Source organism: Pimephales promelas, chromosome 15 (genome assembly GCF_988280905.1).
Source record: "Pimephales promelas chromosome 15, fPimPro1.hap1.1, whole genome shotgun sequence".
NCBI lineage: Eukaryota > Metazoa > Chordata > Actinopteri > Cypriniformes > Leuciscidae > Pimephales > Pimephales promelas.
The window spans coordinates 31,606,984-31,629,454 of NC_142783.1; the positions used below are offsets into that span (position 1 = coordinate 31,606,984).

Below are 22,471 nucleotides of genomic sequence, written 5' to 3' on the forward strand. Positions count from 1 at the left end.
CGCTGCTGATGACACTGTGGAGTGACGCTCGAGTGATCAAGAATTCCAATGTATATAAAAAAGCTTTTATTCGATTCCTCTGTCCTCCTTTCCTTTCCTCGCTTCCTTCCCTCGCGTCCTACAGGGGGTGGAGCTGAGACGCAAGGAAAGGAAGCAAGGGAAGGAAACGAGGATGCACAAATAAGAAATGAGAAGCACCCATTGACTCTTGCAACAAGCTGGTCCACATTCATTCCCGTTGTTCTTTTTTTCTAGAGAGCTGGATAGAAGAGCCGCCACTGAGAGCACAGTCATCCACACTCACTTCAAGTCTGAACAGGAGCGTGTCCGTGCAGCGATGGGCAAAAATGGGCTGACTTACTCCCCAGGTGCCCCTGAATCACCTCCAAGTCGAAACAAACAGCCACTTGTTGTTTATGATCTCACAGGTGAGAGACCTAACCGCTACCAGGAAGAGAACCGGCGCATTCTTCTGGAGAGCAGTGAGGTCGCTCCATTCACTGCTAAACTGAGCTCGGATAGGGAACTGCGATACACTAGAAGTCCCACTTCTGCCCTTCCTTCCAAGGAAAGGGAGAGCGAGATGGACAGAGAGAGAGACCAGGACAGAGAGAGAAATGTGCATGCATTCAGACATACTCTTCCTCCCCGGCCACAGTCGGCCCATCCCACCCCAACCCTCACTCCAAGCAGCTACTACTCTTTGCCAGCTAGCAAAGAACTCTACGAGCGGCTCAGTGCCAGCAACACGGTTGCCCCTGTCTTAACTTCTTCCAGCTCACAGGTCTCAATGAGAGCCAGACCCCCGCCTCTCATTAAACGCCACCACGAGAAAGAAGAAGGTCTCCTGGGAAAGATCACAGAGCAACTTGCACATAAAGCATCTTCCATGATGGCATTAGAGGTAGCGACTGTGGAGAGAAGGGGGCAAGGCTCTTCTCTCATTTCTGTCTCCTCTAGTCCCCGCAGCGTGCCTTTACTCCACCGTGCCCCAATTTTCCACCCTCCGGCACCAAACCTTCTAGTTTCTAAAGACTCTGGACATGGCAGATTGTCCCCGCCTACTCTCACACCCATTCAGCCAATGAGCTTGTCTGGAAAAGGTCAGAAGCAACAGAGGCCACCCACCCTGTTACCCGAGCTCAAACATGTCAGACCCGTGCCGGAGAAAGCAACGTCATCACAAACCTGGGATACCCAATGGGGTGGAGTCATGTTTGACAGAGAGAAAGTAGGTGGTGGGCACACAACAAATGGAGGTGTAGTCAAACCAAAGTCGGCCACTGCGTCAGTCATTGTACATACGACAAGTCACACACATACCACAATAAATTACTCAGTGTCTGACAGCTCAGTTTCCCGGATGCAGTGCGGCCATATAAAGCCATTGGAAAGTGTGTCCAGCCCACACTCTAAGGAGGGCAGTGTTCAGTATAAAAGAGGTGTCCTGTGGACCCCTATGGATACTGTTCACCCCATCAACATGACGACCCAAAAGGGAGACCTCAGCACACCCATAAACATGACAACTAAACCTATTAACACAGCTCAACCGACACACCCCTTAACAAATATGAGTGCCACATGCTCTAGGATAGACCTAATCGCAGAACACTGCAAGAGGAGAGACGGTGGAGCCGGTCAAATAAAGATGGAGCCATCTCCCACCTCTTGTTGCACTTCTAGAGAATTCCCTCATCTGAAGAAACACAGAGCTGGACTAGCCACTGCTGAATCTAGACTTAACACGCATACAATTCAGCCTCAACACACTACACATCCTTCAGATGCTTTGAAACACACCTCTTACCTCTCAAATAGTAGGAATGGGACTTACACTACACTCGCTACACATACTGTGTGTTCTACACGTGCACAGTCTGTATTCAACGCTAGCACTTCTGAATGTCTCCGACTGGCATCAGGGACTTCTAGCCCTATAGCAACAACCACACAAGGTTTGCTATCCAATGAGCAGATACCCGCCTTGGCCGTAACAAACCAGTCAACTCAATTCAGTCAGAACAACTGCCATAAACTGAAAAAAGCTTGGCTGACCCGCCATTCTGAGCAAGATAGAGAAAGTACGGCCTCCCAAACACTAGATGGCACTAAGACAGCTGTAACTTTGACCAGCACAAACTCCTCTGTGCCAATCAAACAGGAAGTGAATGGACTGGTGGATAATTGGTGCACTCAGGAGGACAAAGAGTCCTCCTTAGACAGCAGAAAGTCTAAAATAATAGACAAGAAGTCTAGTTTAGAGGACAGGAAGTCTAATAGTAGTGCTACAAGTTTCAATTCAGAGGACAAAAAATCGGTCAAAGCCACTGAGAAACCAGTGACCGTGGGCAAGAAGTCTTCCTCGGATGATGTTAAACCTCTCTTGGACAGAAATGGAAAGCTGGAAAGTAAGGAAGCCTTTGTGGAGGACAAGAAACCTAATGAAAGACGATCAACCTCTCTACAGAAACAAGGCGAGAAACGGCCGTTAGAGTCCAGCGGCGACAGCGAAAGTGGAGGAGACTCCGGCAATGAGAGTGAGAGTGGTGGATCAGGACAGAGGTTTAAACGGCAGTCCAAGTCCTCTTTTAAAATAAAGCCGAATGACAGCCAGAAGAAGAAAGTAGACAAGGAAGAAGAGGAAGAGGCCAAACCCAATGGAACTCTGCAAAGTGCGAAGGATAAGCCTCAACAGAGGCTCGCAAACAGCAGTGAGTTGTCCACCTGTTTAAATGCTGATGTATGATCAGGCTTAAAGAAAATGTTGATAATTGTAACATCAAAACATTGTCATTGGTATTAAAGTAAAAATAACTTTCTTCTATAGAGAAAGTTTTTAGCATATAAACCAGTATAGACCTGATATATAAAATTATATACCTAATATAGGTTTTACTATATGATATTTAACCCTCAGGTGCTCTTCGTTTCGGAGTCACACTTGTTATCTTCCCGGTCAAAAGTGACCGGACATCTAAAAATTAAATTTCCTCCAACCCAGTAAAACCAATGCAATTTATTTTTGTTCTATAATATTTATTCTTTGTAATTTAGTATTTTGAGACAATTTGATTAAATTTATTAATATTTATGTAATATTTATGTATATGTATGTATATGTATATATATATATATTATTTTTTTTTTTTTTCAAAAAAATATTAATGCAGTATTTTAGTTTAATATAGAGTCTAGGCATTCAGAAAAAAATATTTTTTGTGTGTTCACATACATAATTCCATAAAAGTCACCAAGTTTCGTAACATCGCGATGAAGCTGTGATTTTTTTAAAAATTCAAAACATACTTTTTGTAATCCAAATTTATTGGTGTGTATGTGTATGAAAGTGTGTTTGTTTGTGTGTGTGTGGGGTGGGTTTGTCTGTTTTGCACTCTAGATGTTGTAGAGTGTTACCCCTTTCCTGCGATGTCCTTTTTTTTTAGAATTGTGGCCGATTTGTAGATTGCACGTACAAAAATTCAGAGAATTTATTTTTGTCAATTTCCCATTCGTTTCCTAAGGGTCATTTCCTATTTTTTTTGCGACCACTTAGCATGCTCGGATTCACATACATAATGCCATAAAATTCACCAAGTTTCATAGCATTCCGATGAAGCTGTGATTTTTAGAAATTCAAAACAGAACATTTTCTGGTCAGAAATGACCGAAGAGCACCTGATGGTTAAAATAAAATCTTTTTCTTTTCTTGTTTTTTGTGTTTGAAATCAAATGTTGTTGTGTTGTAAGTCATCTCATACAAAAGATTGTTCTCAAATGCCTATAGAAAATCTTAAAAAATGAAATTAATATACCTTTTGCAGTATTCAATGTTGCACTCTATAGCAGCTCTGTTTAAGCAATCTGTCTAAGATTTACTGGATGAACAATTACACATACTTTGTCTTTGCCTGTATGCAATTGAATCAATTTCACCATGGCATTCAGAAAAGGGAATGGCTGTTCAAATTATGCATTTTCATACTGATGCTGATAATATAAATGTGTACTCATCTCAACTATGTGATTTCTGATTCAGATGGCATCCCTCGCTCTGTGCTGAAGGACTGGAGAAAGGTGAGAAAGCTCAAGCAAACTGGAGAAACTTTCTTGCAAGACGACTCATGTTCAGAGGTCGGGCCCAACGTGCAGAAGTGCCGAGAGTGTCGCTTGGATCGCTCTCGTAAATCTCACGAGCCTGCCATCTCACCCGTCTTCTGCCGATTTTACTACTTCCGACGGTTCGTTTTTCTTGTTGTTGGCTACTGTTTCACACCTTTCTTGGGCATATGTGAACTCCCAGTAATCCACTTCATTTAGGTTTTATTTGTTTCATCATTGGTGCGATATACAGTGGAATCCAACTTTAATGAGAGCATACAATCAAGTTTGCATTTGTGAATTTTTAATGGAAGCAAGAATATCTGAACTTTTGTAGTATTCACATGGTAAATGTCACAAATGTCACAAAGTGTGAAGTCATATTGTCATTATTTCCTTGTTTTATTTTATTTTATCCAATCAGCAGCAATCGAATAACACTAATTCTTCCCATTCTCTCTTCAGTCTGTCGTTCAGTAGGAATGGCGTTGTCCGTGCGGATGGGTTTTCGGTGTCTGAGCAGACAGATGAGGAGGCGGTTACCGTGTGGACGGGGAGCTCAGAAGATGCCGAGGACAAAAAGAGGAAAGAGATGGACCTTGAAATGTCAAAAACTGTCCTCACGTTCATCGGAGACAAGTTCTGTCAGCTCATAAAGACAGAGGACATTGCTTTCACCTGGGTCAAGAAAGACAGTACGTTTGTGTGGAATGATGGATACACAAAGTCTCTCATTCCTTTTGTCTTTTTCACCTTGTCCTGCTGTCTTTTCTCTCTTTCTCTTTCTCCAGCTCAGATCATGTGGAAGCGAGCGGTGAGAGGTGTGAGGGAGATGTGTGATGCGTGTGAGGCCACTCTCTTCAACATGCACTGGGCATGTCACAAATGTGGCTTCGTGGTTTGCATGGACTGCTACAAAGCCAGGGAGGAGAAGAAACCCAAAGGTCACTTGCAAATACATCACAGATTTTACTATTGATTTTCAATTTTCCTACAAAATTCCCTTTTCTTTTCGCCTCTCTGTGGAAGAAACCAGCTTAGAACAATATGCGTGGTTTATACCTGGCATTACTTGCTGACTTATATGGTCTTGCTAACAGGATTCCAGTAGTCAGGGAAAACCTGAGGAAATGCTAAATTTGTGATTTCCAGAATAGCTAAGGTGATGGAAATTATTTTTAAAAATGCTAAATCTAAATGAATTTATAGAATCTAATTTCAATAGTCAATCTAATTGTCTAAATCATTTTTTATTTTATTTTTAAGTGTATATTGACATTTCTTTTTGTGAGTGCAATCTATATAACATAGATTAGAGTGGAAAACTCAAGAAAAAGTGTGGGAGAACTGTTTTCATTAGTCATCAGTGTTGGGTGTAACTAATTACTAAGTAATTAGTTACTGTAATTTAATTACTTTTACCTTGAAAATGTAAAGTAAGGGATTACTATTTATTTATCTATGTTATAATCTATATATTTTTTCTATTATATTTTTATAATAGAAATATATATTCTATTATAAATAGAATTCTAATAGAAATATATATTCTTTTATAATAGAAATATTTTATAATATAATTTTTTCTATTATATTTTTTTCTATCTATATATAATTCTAAAATATTATATACATTTTTTCTAATCTATATATTATAATCTATTTATATTTATCTATATAGTAAATACTGTGTATAGATCAATCCGATCTCACAGCGATTCGTATGCATTTTATGAGGTGTCTAAATGGCACGACCGCACTCGTACAAATTCGTATGAATTATTGTAAAATATGTATTAAAAAATGTGTGAAATGTCATGAGATCAGACATAAAACAATAGTGGGTTTAACATCAGAATGTAGCCTATTGTCTGATGCTAAAAAGTATATTTTTATAATGTAACCTTCTCCACCTTGGTCAGTTTAAGGATAATTCATGCAATTTTATAGTAATTATTTGAAAGAATTAAAACAGATTCATGTCTATTCTTGTATTATTCAGCTGGTTGAGATTGAAATGGGATAGTGAAAGTAATTAGTAATTAGTAATTAAATACTTTTTAGAGAGAGTAATTTGTGCAGTAATCTAATTACATTGTTGAAGAGGTAATTAGTAACTAGTAATTAATTACTTTTATAGAGTAACTTACCCAACACTGTTAGTCATGTAGATTGTAGACCAAAACATAACATATCCTGGTCTTTTCAGCACGTTTTTTGGATGTCTTCCCCTCGTAATTTGTATATTTTTCTTATTTTGTCATTCAGATAAGGAGATGTATGTCTGGGTCCGATGCGTGAAAAACCAGCCTCATGACCTGAAGAACCTAATGCCTACACAGATTATACCTGAAACGGGTAAGCATTGGTGTAGTTTGGTGTACTTTTTTGTATCTATATCACATCCTGTTCTTTTTCACCTTTGACTGTAAACCTGATATTAAAAGTAGTGCATTGCCATCTTTTCGTAAGTGTTGATGGACATGCTGAGCTCAATGCACTTGATGAAAGAAAAGTTTGGAATCTCATCCCATTGTCCCAACAAATCCCTCAACCCCAGCATGGCCACTACCAACGGACTCTCACTAGTAAGACTCTAACATCACATGATGATGTATTTTATGGCAAGTCACAAAATTGGTGTAGCTTTACTTGCTTTAGATTTACATTTTATACAAAGTGCCTTCATGCATTTCCTGGGTATCAAACCCATGACCTTGGCGTATGCTTTATTGCTTAAGCTACAGGACTGTTTAGATGCATATGAAGCTGTATAGTTGAATGTATCGCTATTTTATGTAAGTGTTTGTGTGACATCAGCTTTCAGACAGAGATAAGAGTGACTTGAAGAGCCGGCAGATCCCAGATCAGCAGAAGAACTCGCAGCTGAGAGCACACACTGAGAGAAGAGGTAAAGGAAGTGCCTACAAAAACACACCAAACCAAACACAGATCTTTCATCCATTTTGCACTTGCATCTCTTCCATTTAAATCCGAGTTTTTGCCTAACAACTAACCAGTCATGTCCACGCCTAGCAATGCACAATAAGATGTTTTATTTGTTACTTTTTCACAACTTGCAGGTAGGCTATGCCCCCAGATAAATCTAATTGGTTCAAAATTTCTCCTTCACAGTGTATTGAGTATCTAATATGTTCTGAGTGGCTTTTTTTTACTTTTCACAGCATTTTATTTTCATTGGAAAATTAACTTCCTGACACCATTTTGACACATTCTGTGTATTTTCTGAAGAATACATCCTTGAGATGAATGGTTTTAATATGTTCTTGTTTATCCAGAGAAGGCCGAGTGTGACGGTATGGAAGCTCACAGTAGGAAGTCCATGAGCTCCGAACAAGGATCAACATTGCGTGACCTTTTGACCTCCACAGCTGGGAAGCTACGTCTTGGGTCCGCTGGAGGTGCCTTTGCGCCGGTTTTCAACTTGTCGGAACAGGTTTGATATATACATGATCGTTTACTTTAAATGAAAATAAAACCTGTTGATAAGTAAACTAGGTTTATTACTTCTATTTATGCTCCATTCTATAGGTAACCCAGAACGCTCGCATGCCCAACATCCTGGATGACATCATTGCTTCTGTGGTAGAAAATAAGATTCCCGCTACAAAGGTGACCAGAACGGGGCTGAATCAGGATTTGATGCCAGAGGAGGAGATGGGGCAGCGACCAGAGGGGGTGAAGCTTGATGAAAGCCCATTGGCTGATGCCCATACCGCTGTCCCTCATGATTGGCTCGGAAACCACCGGGTGCTTTGGCTCAAAAATCACCTTCACCAGGGCAACCAAATACTGTTCAAAGAGAACTGGACACAAGAGCAGGTTTGCATATCTTACGCTAGTGGCGTATTAACTATATCTCTATTGATACTTGGTGAGAAGGAGATTCATTTACAAGAGAAATTACAGGGAATTAGGGATTTATGACCTCTTGGGATTTAATTACTTGAAAATAACATGCTGTGGGAATCTTGATATCGGTTGATTTTAACAGTTTTCTGAAGCTGAAGATTGTTTGATGTCTCTTTAGCCGGTGCTGGTGTCCGGATTGCACAAAAGTCTGAATGCTAATCTGTGGAAACCTGAACACTTCAGTCATGAGTTCTCCAGCCTCCACAGTGACCTCTACAATTGCAGAGACGGGAGCGTCACGAACTCCAAGGTCAAGGAGTTCTGGGATGGTTTTGAAGATGTGTCGAGTGAGTGTCATGTGTTCTGCATTTATTTCTAATTGGCTGAATATCATTTTTGTTTGACTCTGTGGACTAAATGTTATTTGCATGCTTGTGTATGTGACCCATAGAGAGGCCTAAATCTGCTAAAGGAGAGTCAGTGGTGTATAGACTGAAAGACTGGCCATCGGGGGAGGAGTTTTTGGCACTCATGCCTGCCAGGTACTGCCACCCTTGGAAACATTTGAAGCATATGTTGTCTTTCAGACCTCACTAGTATTTGCATAAAATACCACTTTGTTTTTTTTTCCACTTTTGCTAATGCGTCCTCAGTTTGAATACACTCACACCACTATTTGAATACACCTCCACTCAAGCTTAGAGCTCAGGCATGCAGTAAGAGGGCAACAAGTGCCAGAATTAAAAACGGATTAGGTTTCTCCAAAGATTTCTAGCGATAAATGACCAGCCTTCTAATTAAAGGGATAGTTCACCCAGAAATTTTAATTAAAATTCATCATTTTCATTGATGAAAATTCATCATCATTCATCATGTCATCATTTTCTCACCCTCAAGTTGTTCCAAACCTGTATGAATTTCTTTCTTTTACTGAACACAAAATATATGTTGAAAAATATGGGTAATAGGAAGTCAGTGGGGACCATAAAATGTTTGGTTACCAATATTCTTCTCTTGCGTTTAACAGAAGAAAGAAATTCATATCGGTTTGGAACAACTTGAGAAAATGATGACAGAATTTTAATTTTTGGATGAACTATCCCTTTAATGAGAAATGTGGGATTGCTTTTGATTTTGCACACATTTCCACCAGACTCTACATTATTTCTTGATTTGACCAAAAGAGTAACGAAATTACAATTAAAAATAAAAACTAACAATTACAACAGGGGCCCCTAATAAGAAAAAAAAAAAATTCACTATAAGTAAGTGCTCAAAATGTTATTAAACCATCAAGCCACATTAAGCAACAAGTATATTATATACCGAATTATAGTCATCATTATTAAAAGAATAAGCAGAAAATATTTTAAGTGTATTGATTGCTATGTTACTTAAATAGTTTTGACATAAATCCTAAATCCAGTTTGCTTTAATGCCATATCTTGTGTGCACATCTCAGATATCATGACGTGATGAAGTCTTTGCCAGTACCAGAGTACACAGACCCAGAGGCTCATCTGAACCTGGCCTCTCATCTGCCCTCCTTCTTCATTCGACCCGACCTTGGTCCTCGCCTCTGCTGCGCCCACGGTATTCTTTCTCTTCTGTAGTCACTGACAGTACTGTTGTGCTCTTTGTTATGCAATGGACTTGATGTTCCTGTGTTTGTTCAGGTATAACAGCATGTCCAGAACAAGATTTCGGGACCAGTAATCTACATGTTGAAATCTCAGACACCATGAGTATTCTGGTATATGTCGGGGTGGCCAAAGGAAACGGAGCCCCATCCAAAGCAGGTACTTCCAAGTAAACATGACATTGTGAGGCTGAATTACAGACATTTTCCTCTTAAATATTAATTTGGCTTTGTAAGTTTGCATTAACATTACCTTATTTAACAGTCAAATCTATTGCTTTTTAAGGGAGGTTGATTTGAATGCAGGAACATCCTGCATATGGAGTTTAACTCAACAGTCAATAGTTTCACATCGATACAAAATCATAATTTGACTACCTGTAACATCATTGCTACAATTATAATGTTGATAATGTCGCTTTTAATGTTAATAATGTTGATAAACAAAGAATAAAAATGTTCATTTAAAAGACTTGAGATTTTCCACTCAGGCTTAGAGCGTGTTTACAGAGTCTTGACAATTGCTAAGAATAAAAACTTTATTGGCGTCCTTTAAAATGCCACCATGAGAGCTTTTAAAAGAATATTGTGAGCGTGAAAGACTGCATTCATTTGGTTGTTAAACCCTTCGTGTGTTAGGTGTATTGAAGCTATTGGAGGGGGAATTTCTGGACGAGAGTGTAAAGAAACGACTAAAAGACCCTAATGAGATGCCAGGTGCTCTGTGGCACATCTACATGAGTAAAGACCTACAAAAGATCCAGGAATTCCTACAAAAGGTATCACACTTCTTGATCATGTAAAGTTTATGACCTTATGCGCTTAAAGGTAAGTAATGAGTTGCCCGAACTAATGCAGTAAAGTATGATGTGCCACAAGGCTCTGTCTTGGGCCCTTTGTTGTTCTCTTGAAACATGCCATTTGCTTGCATTGCTTTGAAGACGACACAGCTCTGTATTTCCTCTACATTTAATTAGCTCACTAAACACTTCATAGTTATATTGCTGCTTTAATTGACACCCCTCCCCCAATCATTGAGGATATGATATTCATGCTCTTGTGTGTGCATGTAGGTTGCTGCTGAGCAGCAGACTGAAGCAGATCCCGGGACAGACTCGGACTCGGAGTGGGACGGGGATGCCGACCCCCTGCGTGAGGGAGGCTGGTATCTGAGCCCCAGACTGAGACAGAAGTTACAGGAGGAATACGGCGTAGAGAGTCGCACACTCCTCCAGTTCCATGGAGATGCTGTTATTATCCCTGCTGGAGCTCTGCACCAGGTACTTTAACACACTCGCATTTCCTAAAGCAATCTGTCCTGTGCTCTTGGGGAGGATGGCTGGTTTCTTAAAGGGATACTCCAATATTTTTGGAAATAGGCTCATTTTACAACTCCCCCAAAGTTAAACAGTTGAGTTTTACCGTTTTCGAATCCATTTAGCCGATTTTCTGATATTTAGAAGAATATCAGTAACTAGACCGTTTCTGGTGTCATTGACTTCCATAGTAGGAAAAAAATATACTATGAAAGTCAATGAGACCAGAAACTGTCTGGTTACTGACATTCTTCTAAATATCAAAAAATCGGATTTGAAAATGGTAACTCAACTTTTTAACTTTGGGGGAGTTGTAAAATGAGCCTATTTCCAAAAAAAAGTGGAGTATCCCTTTAAAGCTGTCAAACCACCAGGCATTAAGTATTAAGTATCACGCTGTGTCTTTGTAGGTGATGAATCTGCACAGTTGCATCCAAGTGAATGTAGACTTTGTGTCCCCTGAACACGCACACAACTCCTATTATCTAACTCAAGAGCTCCGCCCTCTCAAGGACCAAGTGAACTATGAAGACAAACTCCAGGTACCTCCATCTTCCTAATGTGACCTTATTTTTTCAGTCGATCGTTAAATTTCCATTTCTACCGCATCATGCTGGTAATCTCATGTTGGTGGCGTTGTGCCTCACAGCATTTTCAATTCATTCTTCTAAATTCTGACTTGAGGCTGAAATACACTATATGATTTTTGCTGCTATTAACAGTTTAACAGAGTACCAGATTTTGGTCAGTCGGAGTTGACCGATTGCACAGAGAATCACATAGTGTAGGATGGGCACAGACTACTATTTTTCTAGCTTTAGACAATGATTCCATCCAGAGGATATCAAACATTTGATATTTACAACACATATTGTGATCATCTGTCATGGCTTTTTGCAATGCATGTGAAAAAGTTTAGAATAGTTTAGTGTATGATGTTGTTTTCCTTCTTTAACCATTTACCAAGTTGGCAAGTATATGAATCCTACTTGCCTAGTGTTGTAGCCCTCAATCGGGTCATGGGGTCTATACGACCCCAATCGACTTTTACTTAATAAGAAAAAGGTTGGAATTCAGTGGAATAAGATTTTGTGACTTTTCATACATTATCTATCAATACACACACAAACAAACTGGGCTTGCTTTGGTTTTTCTGAAGGTATGTAAAAAAAAAAAACGTTTACACTTCTGGTCTTCGGGGTCAATATGACCCCACATTGAAATGAATGGGAAATGTGAAAAAATAAAATAAAACTAAACATATTTTCTTCATGTGTCAAAAAAATAAAAATAAAAATAAAAATCCGATACGAATCTGAAAATTTTTACACAGAAATGAAGGCCTAGTACTAGAGCATAAATGCAATGCAGCATAAAAAAAATAAGATTTCATATGCAAGCTAATGGTGTAGTTGAGGAATTGTGTGGTATATGGATACAAAAGTTTATATCTCCAAAAACACAACATTAATCAATAGATGAGAAGTAAACTAAAAAAAATGATATATTATTTGTATGATTAAAAATGTATATTTTTTGTACAATTACTCAATCAATTGTTGGGGTCGTATAGACCCAGAAGTGTAAACAGGAAACGAAGACCATTTGAAGGTAAAATCCGTTCAGACGTTGTATAGTGTATTGCAGCCTTTAGTAATAAGAGGACATGATGTAGCCATAATTGCAGTTACAGTTTTATATTCCCTGATTGTGGTACTTAAAGTTTTCGTAATCCATTCTAATTAAAATCTGATTGCACAATATATTTTCACCCCTCTTTATTGTTCAGGTGAAGAACATCTTTTATCACTCTGTGAAGGATGCTGTGGCCACATTGAGGAAGCATTTAAAGGAGAAGGACACAGACGAGGTAAAACAGGAGGAGTCCTGACAATGCATCTCCTCCTCTGTCCAAACCCTTGGAGCATAAAGACAATACCAAGATTCTCCAAGAAAGGAAACCTGTGCTTAGACTTGATTTCAACAAAATGGGCCAATCTGATTTCCTCTATGATGTCCCTTTCTTCTCTTTGATTTTATTCTCATTGTTTGACCTTCCCTGCTGTGTCTTCTTGCATGGACAAAGAAGTGAGGTAAGCAAACAAGATTTGCTCTCCAGACAGGTGCAATGAGCTTTAAAGCCCACTCGCCGCACATGCTGAAGGCCCTGGAAAACAATTAGGAAGAAAAACACTGGCAAATACATGTTTTTCCAAAAGTGATAACGATCCGTTACATGTTCTTCATCAGTAGTGTGTTCACCATGCTGTGTTTTGAACGGTTGGAGAGAGCAGAGATTTCTAACGCAATCGTTGCTGTATCCCACATCAGCAGCTGCCAAACTGACAGGTTTGATTATGTTTCAACAACATTAAATTATTTACAGTTTGGCAAATATTCACTGTGCAGAAGGAGAATATTAAAGAAGTTGCAGTTTATTCTGTGTTTGTTTGAAAAAAGATCTTGTGAAATTTTCAGCTGAAATGTAATATGTAAATAGCAGAATATACATATATAAATATATATATATATATTAATTATGATTTGCTGTGTGTTTGCTACTGTATGTAAATTGAAGTTAAAGAAATGTTTTACATTTTCCATTAAAAATGGAATAATCAAAAAAAATTGTCTTTCAACGGTTTACGTGCTCTGTTAATATTAATTAAAAAACAAAAAAAAACAATGAAAGATTATTCATTCAGTTTTTTAGGTTTAAATCAAAGGGATAGTTCACCCAAAAATGATTTACTTATTCAGGTGTTGATTTAATGCCGTATGACTGTTTTAAACCACAGAAAATAACTCAATAAAGTGGCAGTGAATGGTCACCAGCTTCAAGATTTAACAAAAACAGTGTTTTGAGGCTTTGGAGAAAAACAAACCAAAATTTATTTCGTTATTTAAGCAAAAATCCTGACCTGGGCTGTTGGTATTCTGTGCTTGACTGCATGTTTATGAGACTGTATGTAAAGAACCAGCTAGAAGTCTCACATACACATACACTTTTATAAAGTGAAGTGTAAAACTAAGTAGAACGAAGTTTATAGAAAAATGCTGCTTAATTCTGACACATCAATAATATGGCATAGAGCATTGGCACCACATTTTACATCTGTGTTAACATTTCAGATTGAATAACAAGAAAAATGGTTCCTGTTTAATCATTATAATTACATGTTCAATAAGAAAGGAACATTTATCTATCTATTTAAAAAAAAAAGAGTAAATAAATAGGGTCAACTTTCACCCAATATTGACATTCTAAACAACTGTAAACTGAGTAAAGTTCATGCCCTCAGTGTCTGCTTTCATGCTCTCAGTGTTCTCCACGGCTCAAAAGTTTGAGGTAGTGTAGTGTATGCAGGATTAGCTGTCATTTGCCATCTCCAACAGCAGCTGGATCTGGTTCTGGAGGTCAGAGGGCACGTGCAGGAGCCTCATACCCAGCGGTGAAGGTTGAGCTAGAGAAGCTGTGGGGCTCTGATGCTCCTCATAAGGGTCTCTCCTCAGACTAGCGTTCTCTGCCTTCAGTTTCTGCTGTTCCTCCATCAGTCGCTTGTTCTCCACGAGCAGGACGGCCATGAGCTTCCACAGGTCAGCGATGGCAGTGCTCTGCTCCTCCAGTCGAGTCTTGTCATCTTTGGCAGCCTTCCAGCCGAGCGGAGGACTTTGGACGACTGTTTGACCGGGGCGCTGTGTTATCAGGGATGAGCTGTGTTTGGAAGGGCTGACCGGGATCTTTCCTTTGAGTTTGGCCTGTTTGCAGCTCATCTTGATCTGGCGCTGCTGTTGGAGATGTCTGTCTCTCTGGAGCTCTAAAGACAGCCGTACCTTGATATATATTAAAACATGGTTAAAATTACTGTACTTTACAACAAGAAAAGGTACAGTACATAAGTGTAAAAGTATTCATTGTAAAGGAACTTTTATTTTAGCTTGTCGCTTTTTGCCATTTATAACAAATTCAGGTACATTTCTATAGACATGAGCCTTAAAAATGAAGTCACATTTTCATCCGTTTTATTTTATGCGCAGTTTGGGATATCAGATTTAAAGAAAACACTGGAAAAAGTGTTTTCACATGCGTAAAAAAAAAATTATGGATAAGTTAGTATTTGTATAATATGCTTCCATCAGGGTAATCTACAAGTTACACATATTATTATTTACAAAAGAAAAGATTTTTGTGATATACTCAGCTATCACCATGCCTCATAAACTATAATTGGATATTATTAAATTCTTTTCAGTCGAAAAAAAAGTTTAAGTTTTATAAACTCAAATGCTCGTCTTGCTCTGACTCTTCTGTTCGAAATCTTTTTCCGAGTCAATTAATTCATTTAGTTCGTTGAATGAACCAAATGACACAAAAAGATTTGTTCATTTTGATGAACAAGTTTGAACAGGAGAGTCACGAGCGTGCATCACAGAACAGAGCAAGGCGATCATTTGAGCTTATAAAACTTAAACAAAACTATGTTTTTTGTTGTTGTTGTTTTTACATGAGCGATCATTTCGCTTTATAAGACCTTTATTCATCGTCTGGAATCGTTTAAAGCCCTTTAAACAGTTTGCACTGAAACTGTCTTTTGGACCTTGAACCGTTCGGTTCCCAGTAAAGTCCATTATATGGAGAAAAATCCTGGAATGTTTTCATCTTACATCTTGGATGACATGGGGTTGAGTAAATTATCAGCAAAAGTTTTTTTTAAAGTGAACTACTCCTTTAATACGTAAGTCTACGCAATGGCAGACCGTTGGAATGGAGTCACACTTGTAGTAAACCTTGTCTTACCGGTTCAGTGTGTGTCATTGAGGCCTGGTTCAACAGCTCTGAGCAGAGAGAGATAGAGACAACGACATTAGTTTACTCCTTCATTTATCTTCCTGTAGCTTTACCAGTTCTTCGTGTGTGGATTATCTGGAAAACAAAGAAGGCTTAATTACTTCACCTGCTGCTTCACTGTGGCATAAGATCGCCTCTTCATATTTTTCTTTCGCCACCAACTGATCTGCCTTTCGGCCGTAATGATGGGCCTGTAGTAAAGACAGCTGCCATGTTTTCTGGGGAAAGAGGGTTACATGATTTAAATAAGTATGTCCCGCTTTATATTAGGTGTGTCATTAACTATTATCTATTTACATAAAATTATGTTAGGTACAATGTAGTTAGTTATGGTCTTCATGTATTGCAAAACACTTTAGCTGCGATTGCGGTGGGATACGGACAGGTTGGTTAGGATTAACGTGTAAGGGAAGGTCAACAACAGTGTTATTATAGATGTAATTATAGATATTAACAGCTGTAATTTATCAAGTACAGTGTAAAAACACGTATTGTACACAAGTACATTGTATCAAATCATCTCTCTGGTTGTGTTCCGGTCATTTTGAGCAGGAGAGAATTTTCCTTTTCTCGAAAATAATAGTTAACGTCATCGCATTGGACCAAAACTTCCTGACTTTACTCTCCTACTTCCCCAAAAATCTTTGAGGATTTTAAGAAATCACAAAGAGTTCCAAAAATAAATAGAAAACATGTTCTTATTTTATGAAAACAAGTTGACAAAAAGATCTGGTGATTGTGGTGTATTCTCAGGAGCTAGTAAGTCACGTGATGTGATGTTCACCTATGATGTGACCATATGGATGTGACGCGTGTTTGAACCATGGTTTGAACCGGAGTATCAGTAAAGTGTGCTTGAAGGCATTTGTTGGTTGTTTGCATTGTCAACACACAAAGTGAATATTATAACGAGTGATTTACAAGCTAATTTTAAAAGGCCGGTTATTTTTGACCAGGATCGAATACAAAAGGTGGAACAGGCTTTCAACACAGCAGGGTTAAATGTTAAACATATTTGTAAAAGTGTTCAATAATTAAGTTTATGCTTGAGTCTTAAAACAGTGACTATATATATGGATACTATACCACGTGTCAGACAAAACATTTAACTCTTAAAAGAACATACTGTAAGACAGTTATGATTTTGGAAATGTTGAACAATCGTTACAATATTTAGCTTTTTTTTTATTTTTTTTTACCAACCTATTTATTTACTAAACCTAAATAAGCTATTGACAGAAGGCTCTTACAAATTAACACTTGTTAATCACATTAAAAGCTTGAAGTGGGACATTGTGCGTATTTAAAACTTCAAACACATCAAGCCTACGGAAAAACATTCGTTTTTGTTTTTTTATCTTTATTAACTCCAGTTACTACAAGTTGCCAGAACATTTATAGAGTTATACAGTGGTAGCCTACATATCACTTACAAGATTTAGAAGGCTGTCCATCTCTTCCATTTTTGTTTCATCCCCTTGTTTGACAGATTTAATTATGTTTAATTCCTTAATTTTACTGCGAGGACTCGCCACAGAAACAGTGACCGTGAGTGGACGGACACCTTGCGCAACTACACGCGCGTGTTTGTTTGTAGTGACCTTTACAGCCTGTGGTAGTGACGTCAGAACGAGAACGGAAGCCGGACTCCACAGTGTATGACGCCATCTCCTGGACAACACCGGTGCATCACACTAATATCAGACATGAGGAGAAAATACTATTGCGTGCGCAAATATTATGGAATGCTTTGTTTTTAGATGAGCAGCAGTGCATTACGAGGCTTTGCGTCACATGTAGGCTATAAATGAATCGTTCTCACGACATAACTAACAAGAGCAATCACAGATGCTACTCTACACAATATCACAATATTTGATAGATCTCTATGGGCCCGTTTCACAGACAGGGCTTAGACTAAGGCAGGCCTTAGTATATTCAGGACAGTTAAATTGCTTTTATAAAAGTGTCTTCTTGCAATACAATAGCACTGACTGACATATTTTAAGATATCAGTGCAAGTTGCTTTCAGTTAAAACAGCTCAAACATTCATTTTAGTCTGGGACTAGATTTAAGCCTTGACTGTGCGATAGTAAGTGCTATGCAAAATAGCACTTAAAGTATAGCAATTAAAGATAAGGATACTGTGTATATATATATATACATATGCAGTATTGTGTTTTCATCAGCCAATTTACATGTTATAGTGATATTCAAACATTATTTCAACCTCAGTATTTTAACTTGGATGATAATGCAGTGATCACTTGTTTGCAGATTTTCTTAGCACAAAATTTTGTCACAACTGATCTATTCAGAATCCATTCCAAACATACTGTAACAAGGCTGAAATAATGTAACGTTTGTGGTTAGAGACAATAATAATTACTTGGGGGTAATAGTTTAATCATTCAACTGTTTTGGGGGTCTATTTTCGGGAGCACTTTAATTTAAAGTTAAGAGGTCAGAGGTCACTCTTCCACCGGTACAGCCATTGTCAGATGCCAGTGATTATGGTTAATAAAGTTATAAATATTATATAAAAATGAGTTATAAATAGATGTTTCTTACAAAACCACATCTCTTCACTTCAGAAGGTGTTTATTACCCCACAAGAGGCGTATGAATTCCTTTTTATGATGGATGGATACACTTTTCTTGGGCTTCAAAATCTAAGGTACCATTCGATCCCATAATAAAGCTTGGAAGAGCAATGATATTTATTAATATAACTCTGTTTGTGCTTGACTGAAAGAAGAAAGTCGTATACATCTAGAATTGAGTGTGAGTAAATTATGGGATAATTTTCCTTTTGGGTGAACTAATGTGATGTAGTTACACGTTACTTTATGTGCTTACTTTCGTAATGTATATTATGCAAAATTACATAGCTAACTCTAAACCAAACCATAACTTATAGTAAGTACATGTAGTTAATTAATATTACTCAGTACTTATCTGGAGTGAGTAGAATGAAACTGTCAACTTAAACTAAAGTGTAAGCCTATTTTCTGTTTAGTCTCTTTTCATCTGATATCATTGATTTTGTAATTCAGTGTAACACATTGTGATAGGTTGATTTGGATGTTTTATTGAATATGTAGGCTGGTGTACTCCAGCATGAGCACACTGGGGGTGGATGTTTTGTCTTTAACCATTCAAAGAGTCATCTGCGCAATATCTGCTGGCAGAACAGCTGAAATAAGACACAACATGAACAATAACATCCAATCAGTTCAAGTTCCGTCATTTGTTATAATACTCAAACACACACCACCTTCACACAGATGAAGCACATAAAGTCATGGAAAATGAGAGTGATAGTGGGATTTCAGCTGGCCCATGTTGATTTTCCATCTAATGATCCACGCTCCCCATCTTCTCCCTGCTGCTGCTTTCTGTCTTTGTTTCTTGGTGATGACATGGGCAATACCATCAAACTATAGGGCTTGGTCATCCATCTTCCTGCTCTTTCCTCCTACGCACGGGGAATTTTGCGTGATGGGGGTTCACTGATCCCTGTGAAAAAACACAACTGGAGCTTCTTATCCAGGAATACTTGGCTTGGGTTATTATTGCATGCTATATATCTGCTTAGAAGTTCTTGAAATTACTCATCAGTTAATCAGATATAACTGTAAAATTGCATTTAATGAGTACTTATATTAATTTAAAAAAATATTAAATATTTAAAATGAATATTACATTTATGTAAAATACTTGAAAAATGTGTCTTGGTGACTTACTGAAATATACTTTAAGTTCTAAAAATACTAAAACTAATATTAAAATAAATTAAAGCTAAATAGTACAAATAAAAATGTCTAAAACTTTAAATATATACAGTATATATAAAACAACTGAAATTATTGAAATAAATGCTAATTCAAATATAATAAAAAAAAATACAATAAAATACTACACAGAGAGATTGATGATTATTGTTTATATACATATTCTCTTTACTTTCTTATTATTATTATTTTGTGTATGAATATTAATATAATTATTAATAAAACAACAACATACTGTATGCTACAGCACTCGTGACTTTTGTTTTTGTATTTATTTATTTTTTTATGACAAAACGGTTATAAGGCAAGGCAAGTTTATTTATATAGCACATTTCATACACAATGGCAATTCAAAGTGCTTTACATAGAAGGAATTAAAATAATCAAAAGAAATCAGAATAATTAAAACAGTTTAGAATAAAAAAAAAACATGTTCTAACTACCTGCATAGTCACATTTTAATAGACTAATATGAATTTTAAAGTATTTTACTGTACATTGAGCATCTGTGGGACACTTTATACTTTATACAGCTATTGCACACCCATAAACAACTAATGATTCTGGTATAGTTTAAAAAGAGACAATAATATACATACAGCGTCATTTCCTAATTGTTAATTGCAGACTGTGGCTTGTTCTCCAGCAGTGGATTAAACAGTAATTTAGTTGCTGTACCATCTTGAGCTGTATGTGCATGCAGGCAAATCTTTGTGCTTTTGCTGGACGGCGATTCTGAAACATCAGCCAAAATCGTAATGACCAGCCTACAGTCAGGCTGTAATGTTCTGGCCTGGCAATGTTATACCTAAATAAATTGCACTCCATGCTATCAAATAGCTTGATAACTGAGAGCTTCCATTCATAAAAATGGAGATTTGTAAATCAAGTAAGAATCACATCTAATTACATTTTGAATTAGAATAAAGTAGAGCTTTTTTTTAATAATCAATTCTTTAAAATCTGAGACTGTGCAGTCTATGGTGCAACGCACAATATGGCGGAATAAGTCCCGCCTTCTAAATAAAAGAGCCAATCGCTGAATGATAAAGTCAGGTGTGACATCACTGTCTGGGCCAATAGGGATTCGGCAGTTAGCATCACATCACACCTGTTCCCTCTACGAAGACCTTGGCTTTTAGGTTATCGGAAAAAAAAATGTTTACGTAACTTACACGTTTTCTCCATCAAGATAATGTTCACAGATGAACACAACTTTTGAGAATGTTGAAGCCTAAATGCAGTCGGATAGGAAGTAAAAAGCTAAAGGTAAGCTATAAACGATACATCACGGTCACACGACTTCAATGTAAATCCATTAAGCTTCCGACAACACTTTGGGTTTTTATCTAAAAACATTTTCCCAGAAAGTTTGACATTTTGAGCACGATTATTAACATAACGAGGATGTTAAAGCGGACCGAGATTACCTGTTTGGTGTGGTAACGTTTAACGTTAACATCCCTCGCGCGTTTAGGACTGCACATGCGCATTGGCTCGTCTAGCCTGAAAAATAAGTTTTTGTAACGCTATTTGAGAAAACGAAACAACATTTATGGACCAGTTCATGTCAGAGTTTGTTAATGACTTTAAATATGTTTCTTAATTGGGCGTTTGGCAAGCGGTTTTTGAGTTTTCAAGATTCCCATATAAAAGTAGAGGACTTTTATCTTACATGCCAGAAATAGTTGTCCGGAGCCGTTGCAAGACTTTCAGACTTTACTTGAAAGGGACTTTGGTTTGAGTCAAGTCACCTTTATTTATATAGCGCTTTTTACAATACAGATTGTATCAAAGCAGCTTCACAGCGATAACATGAAAATAATACAACATAGATCAATAATATTGTTAAATATTAAATGTCCACAACTAAGCAAGCCAAAAGCCAAGGCAACAGTCGTGGCTAGGAACCAAAACCCCATCAGGTATTCACTTCAGATTTACTCAAACTTCAGATTTAGAAGTTTCACAGAGGTCTTCAAAGCTTTCCAGTCAGGTGTTTGATGGAGGTGGCCAGCGTTGGGAAAGTTACTTTTAAAAGTAATGTTTTGCAACAATTATTATAATGTAATGTGTTATGTTACTTTTGTGTTAGCTACTTTTTCTTACCTAGGCTGGGCTTGAAATGAAATAATAAAAAAAAGGAAAGTAACTTGCTGTACTTATGTTATCAGATATTTAGTTGTAAATTTAAAAGTAATATGAGTAACACTTTATTTTACAGTGTCCTTGTTATATGTTACATGCAGTACTATAGTAATTACTATAAACTGCATAATAACAAAATAATAATACATTTTATTTATAATCTGTTTTTCTTATACCCAGCGCAACAAGTACAGTACAAAAGTACACCCGTAAAAATTTTTTTACAACTAACCTAAACCAAACCCTTATAGTATGTGTTTCATTTGTATTACTCGGCACTCAAATGTATAATTACACTGTTAACACGGACATCTTAAAGTATAACCGTAATATGTTACTTTAAAAGTAATCTGATTACTTGTAATGCGTTACCCCAACACTGGAGGACGCTACATATTACTATATCAAAAGTCTCAAAAAGTGATCAAAACTGAAACGTAAGATAATGTTGCAATTATCCGAGTTGGACCCCCGTCACTAGAGGGTCAGCTGTTCGGGAAGCCACGCCTTTAGAGGAACACGCTTAAACCACAACCCTCACACCGACTCAAAGAGACGCTCCGTGGGCCAATCCGCTGGCCTCCCCAAATCCCACTCATTACCATACCAGCTTCAGTTTGTGAGGGTGTTTGGAGGTGGGAACAAGTGCATTGTCCAGGGTTTCTGAATGAATAGACAAGCATATGAAGAGATGTAGAAGACCATATCTGATCAGTGTTGGTAGTGTAAGGGTACACACAGCAGAAGAAA

At 37.6% G+C, this 22,471-nt stretch overlaps 2 protein-coding genes and 1 long non-coding RNA gene across 4 annotated transcripts in view; 1 reads left to right on the forward strand and 2 right to left on the reverse strand.

Annotated features, from left to right (window-relative positions):
- jmjd1ca (jumonji domain containing 1Ca) overlaps nt 1–14,139 on the forward strand; it is a 57,379-nt gene extending 43,240 nt beyond the window's left edge. The window contains exons 11-27 of the mRNA XM_039666573.2: nt 256–2,714; nt 4,040–4,241; nt 4,567–4,796; nt 4,893–5,045; nt 6,370–6,459; nt 6,574–6,689; nt 6,922–7,012; nt 7,401–7,558; nt 7,654–7,944; nt 8,153–8,321; nt 8,426–8,516; nt 9,437–9,567; nt 9,651–9,773; nt 10,253–10,392; nt 10,687–10,893; nt 11,340–11,471; nt 12,719–14,139. Coding sequence (XP_039522507.2) covers nt 256–2,714; nt 4,040–4,241; nt 4,567–4,796; nt 4,893–5,045; nt 6,370–6,459; nt 6,574–6,689; nt 6,922–7,012; nt 7,401–7,558; nt 7,654–7,944; nt 8,153–8,321; nt 8,426–8,516; nt 9,437–9,567; nt 9,651–9,773; nt 10,253–10,392; nt 10,687–10,893; nt 11,340–11,471; nt 12,719–12,820 — 4,885 coding nt within the window. The 3' untranslated portion in view covers nt 12,821–14,139. The remainder of the gene's footprint in view (nt 1–255; nt 2,715–4,039; nt 4,242–4,566; nt 4,797–4,892; nt 5,046–6,369; nt 6,460–6,573; nt 6,690–6,921; nt 7,013–7,400; nt 7,559–7,653; nt 7,945–8,152; nt 8,322–8,425; nt 8,517–9,436; nt 9,568–9,650; nt 9,774–10,252; nt 10,393–10,686; nt 10,894–11,339; nt 11,472–12,718) is intronic.
- nrbf2a (nuclear receptor binding factor 2a) lies at nt 13,804–17,368 on the reverse strand. Its single transcript, XM_039666584.2, has 4 exons — nt 17,212–17,368; nt 15,885–15,996; nt 15,728–15,765; nt 13,804–14,763 (listed from the first exon to the last, which is right to left on the reverse strand). Exons 1-4 carry the CDS (start codon nt 17,239–17,241, stop codon nt 14,299–14,301), a joined length of 645 nt encoding a protein of 214 aa, XP_039522518.1. The 5' UTR covers nt 17,242–17,368; the 3' UTR covers nt 13,804–14,298.
- A 1,482-nt stretch (nt 17,369–18,850) lies between these two features.
- On the reverse strand, nt 18,851–21,127 carry LOC148973590 (uncharacterized). 2 transcript variants are annotated; one of them, XR_016146719.1, is made up of 2 exons: nt 21,004–21,127; nt 18,851–19,298 (listed from the first exon to the last, which is right to left on the reverse strand). It is a non-coding gene; the product is annotated as an uncharacterized LOC148973590 (long non-coding RNA). The 2 variants fall into 2 exon arrangements; XR_016146718.1 differs by lacking the exon at nt 21,004–21,127 and adding an exon at nt 20,173–20,491.
- Between the last annotated feature and the right edge of the window lie 1,344 nt (nt 21,128–22,471).

Bases quoted from the DNA above. Each gene is read 5' to 3' on its own strand.
- nrbf2a (XM_039666584.2), bottom strand. From the start codon at position 17,241: ATGGAAGAGATGGACAGCCTTCTAAATCTT. The intron at 15,997-17,211 runs GTAAGTGATATG...CTCTTTCCCCAG, and splicing joins TGGACAGCCTTCTAAATCTT to AAAACATGGCAGCTGTCTTT. The intron at 15,766-15,884 runs GTGAAGTAATTA...CTCTCTGCTCAG, and splicing joins ATGCCACAGTGAAGCAGCAG to AGCTGTTGAACCAGGCCTCA.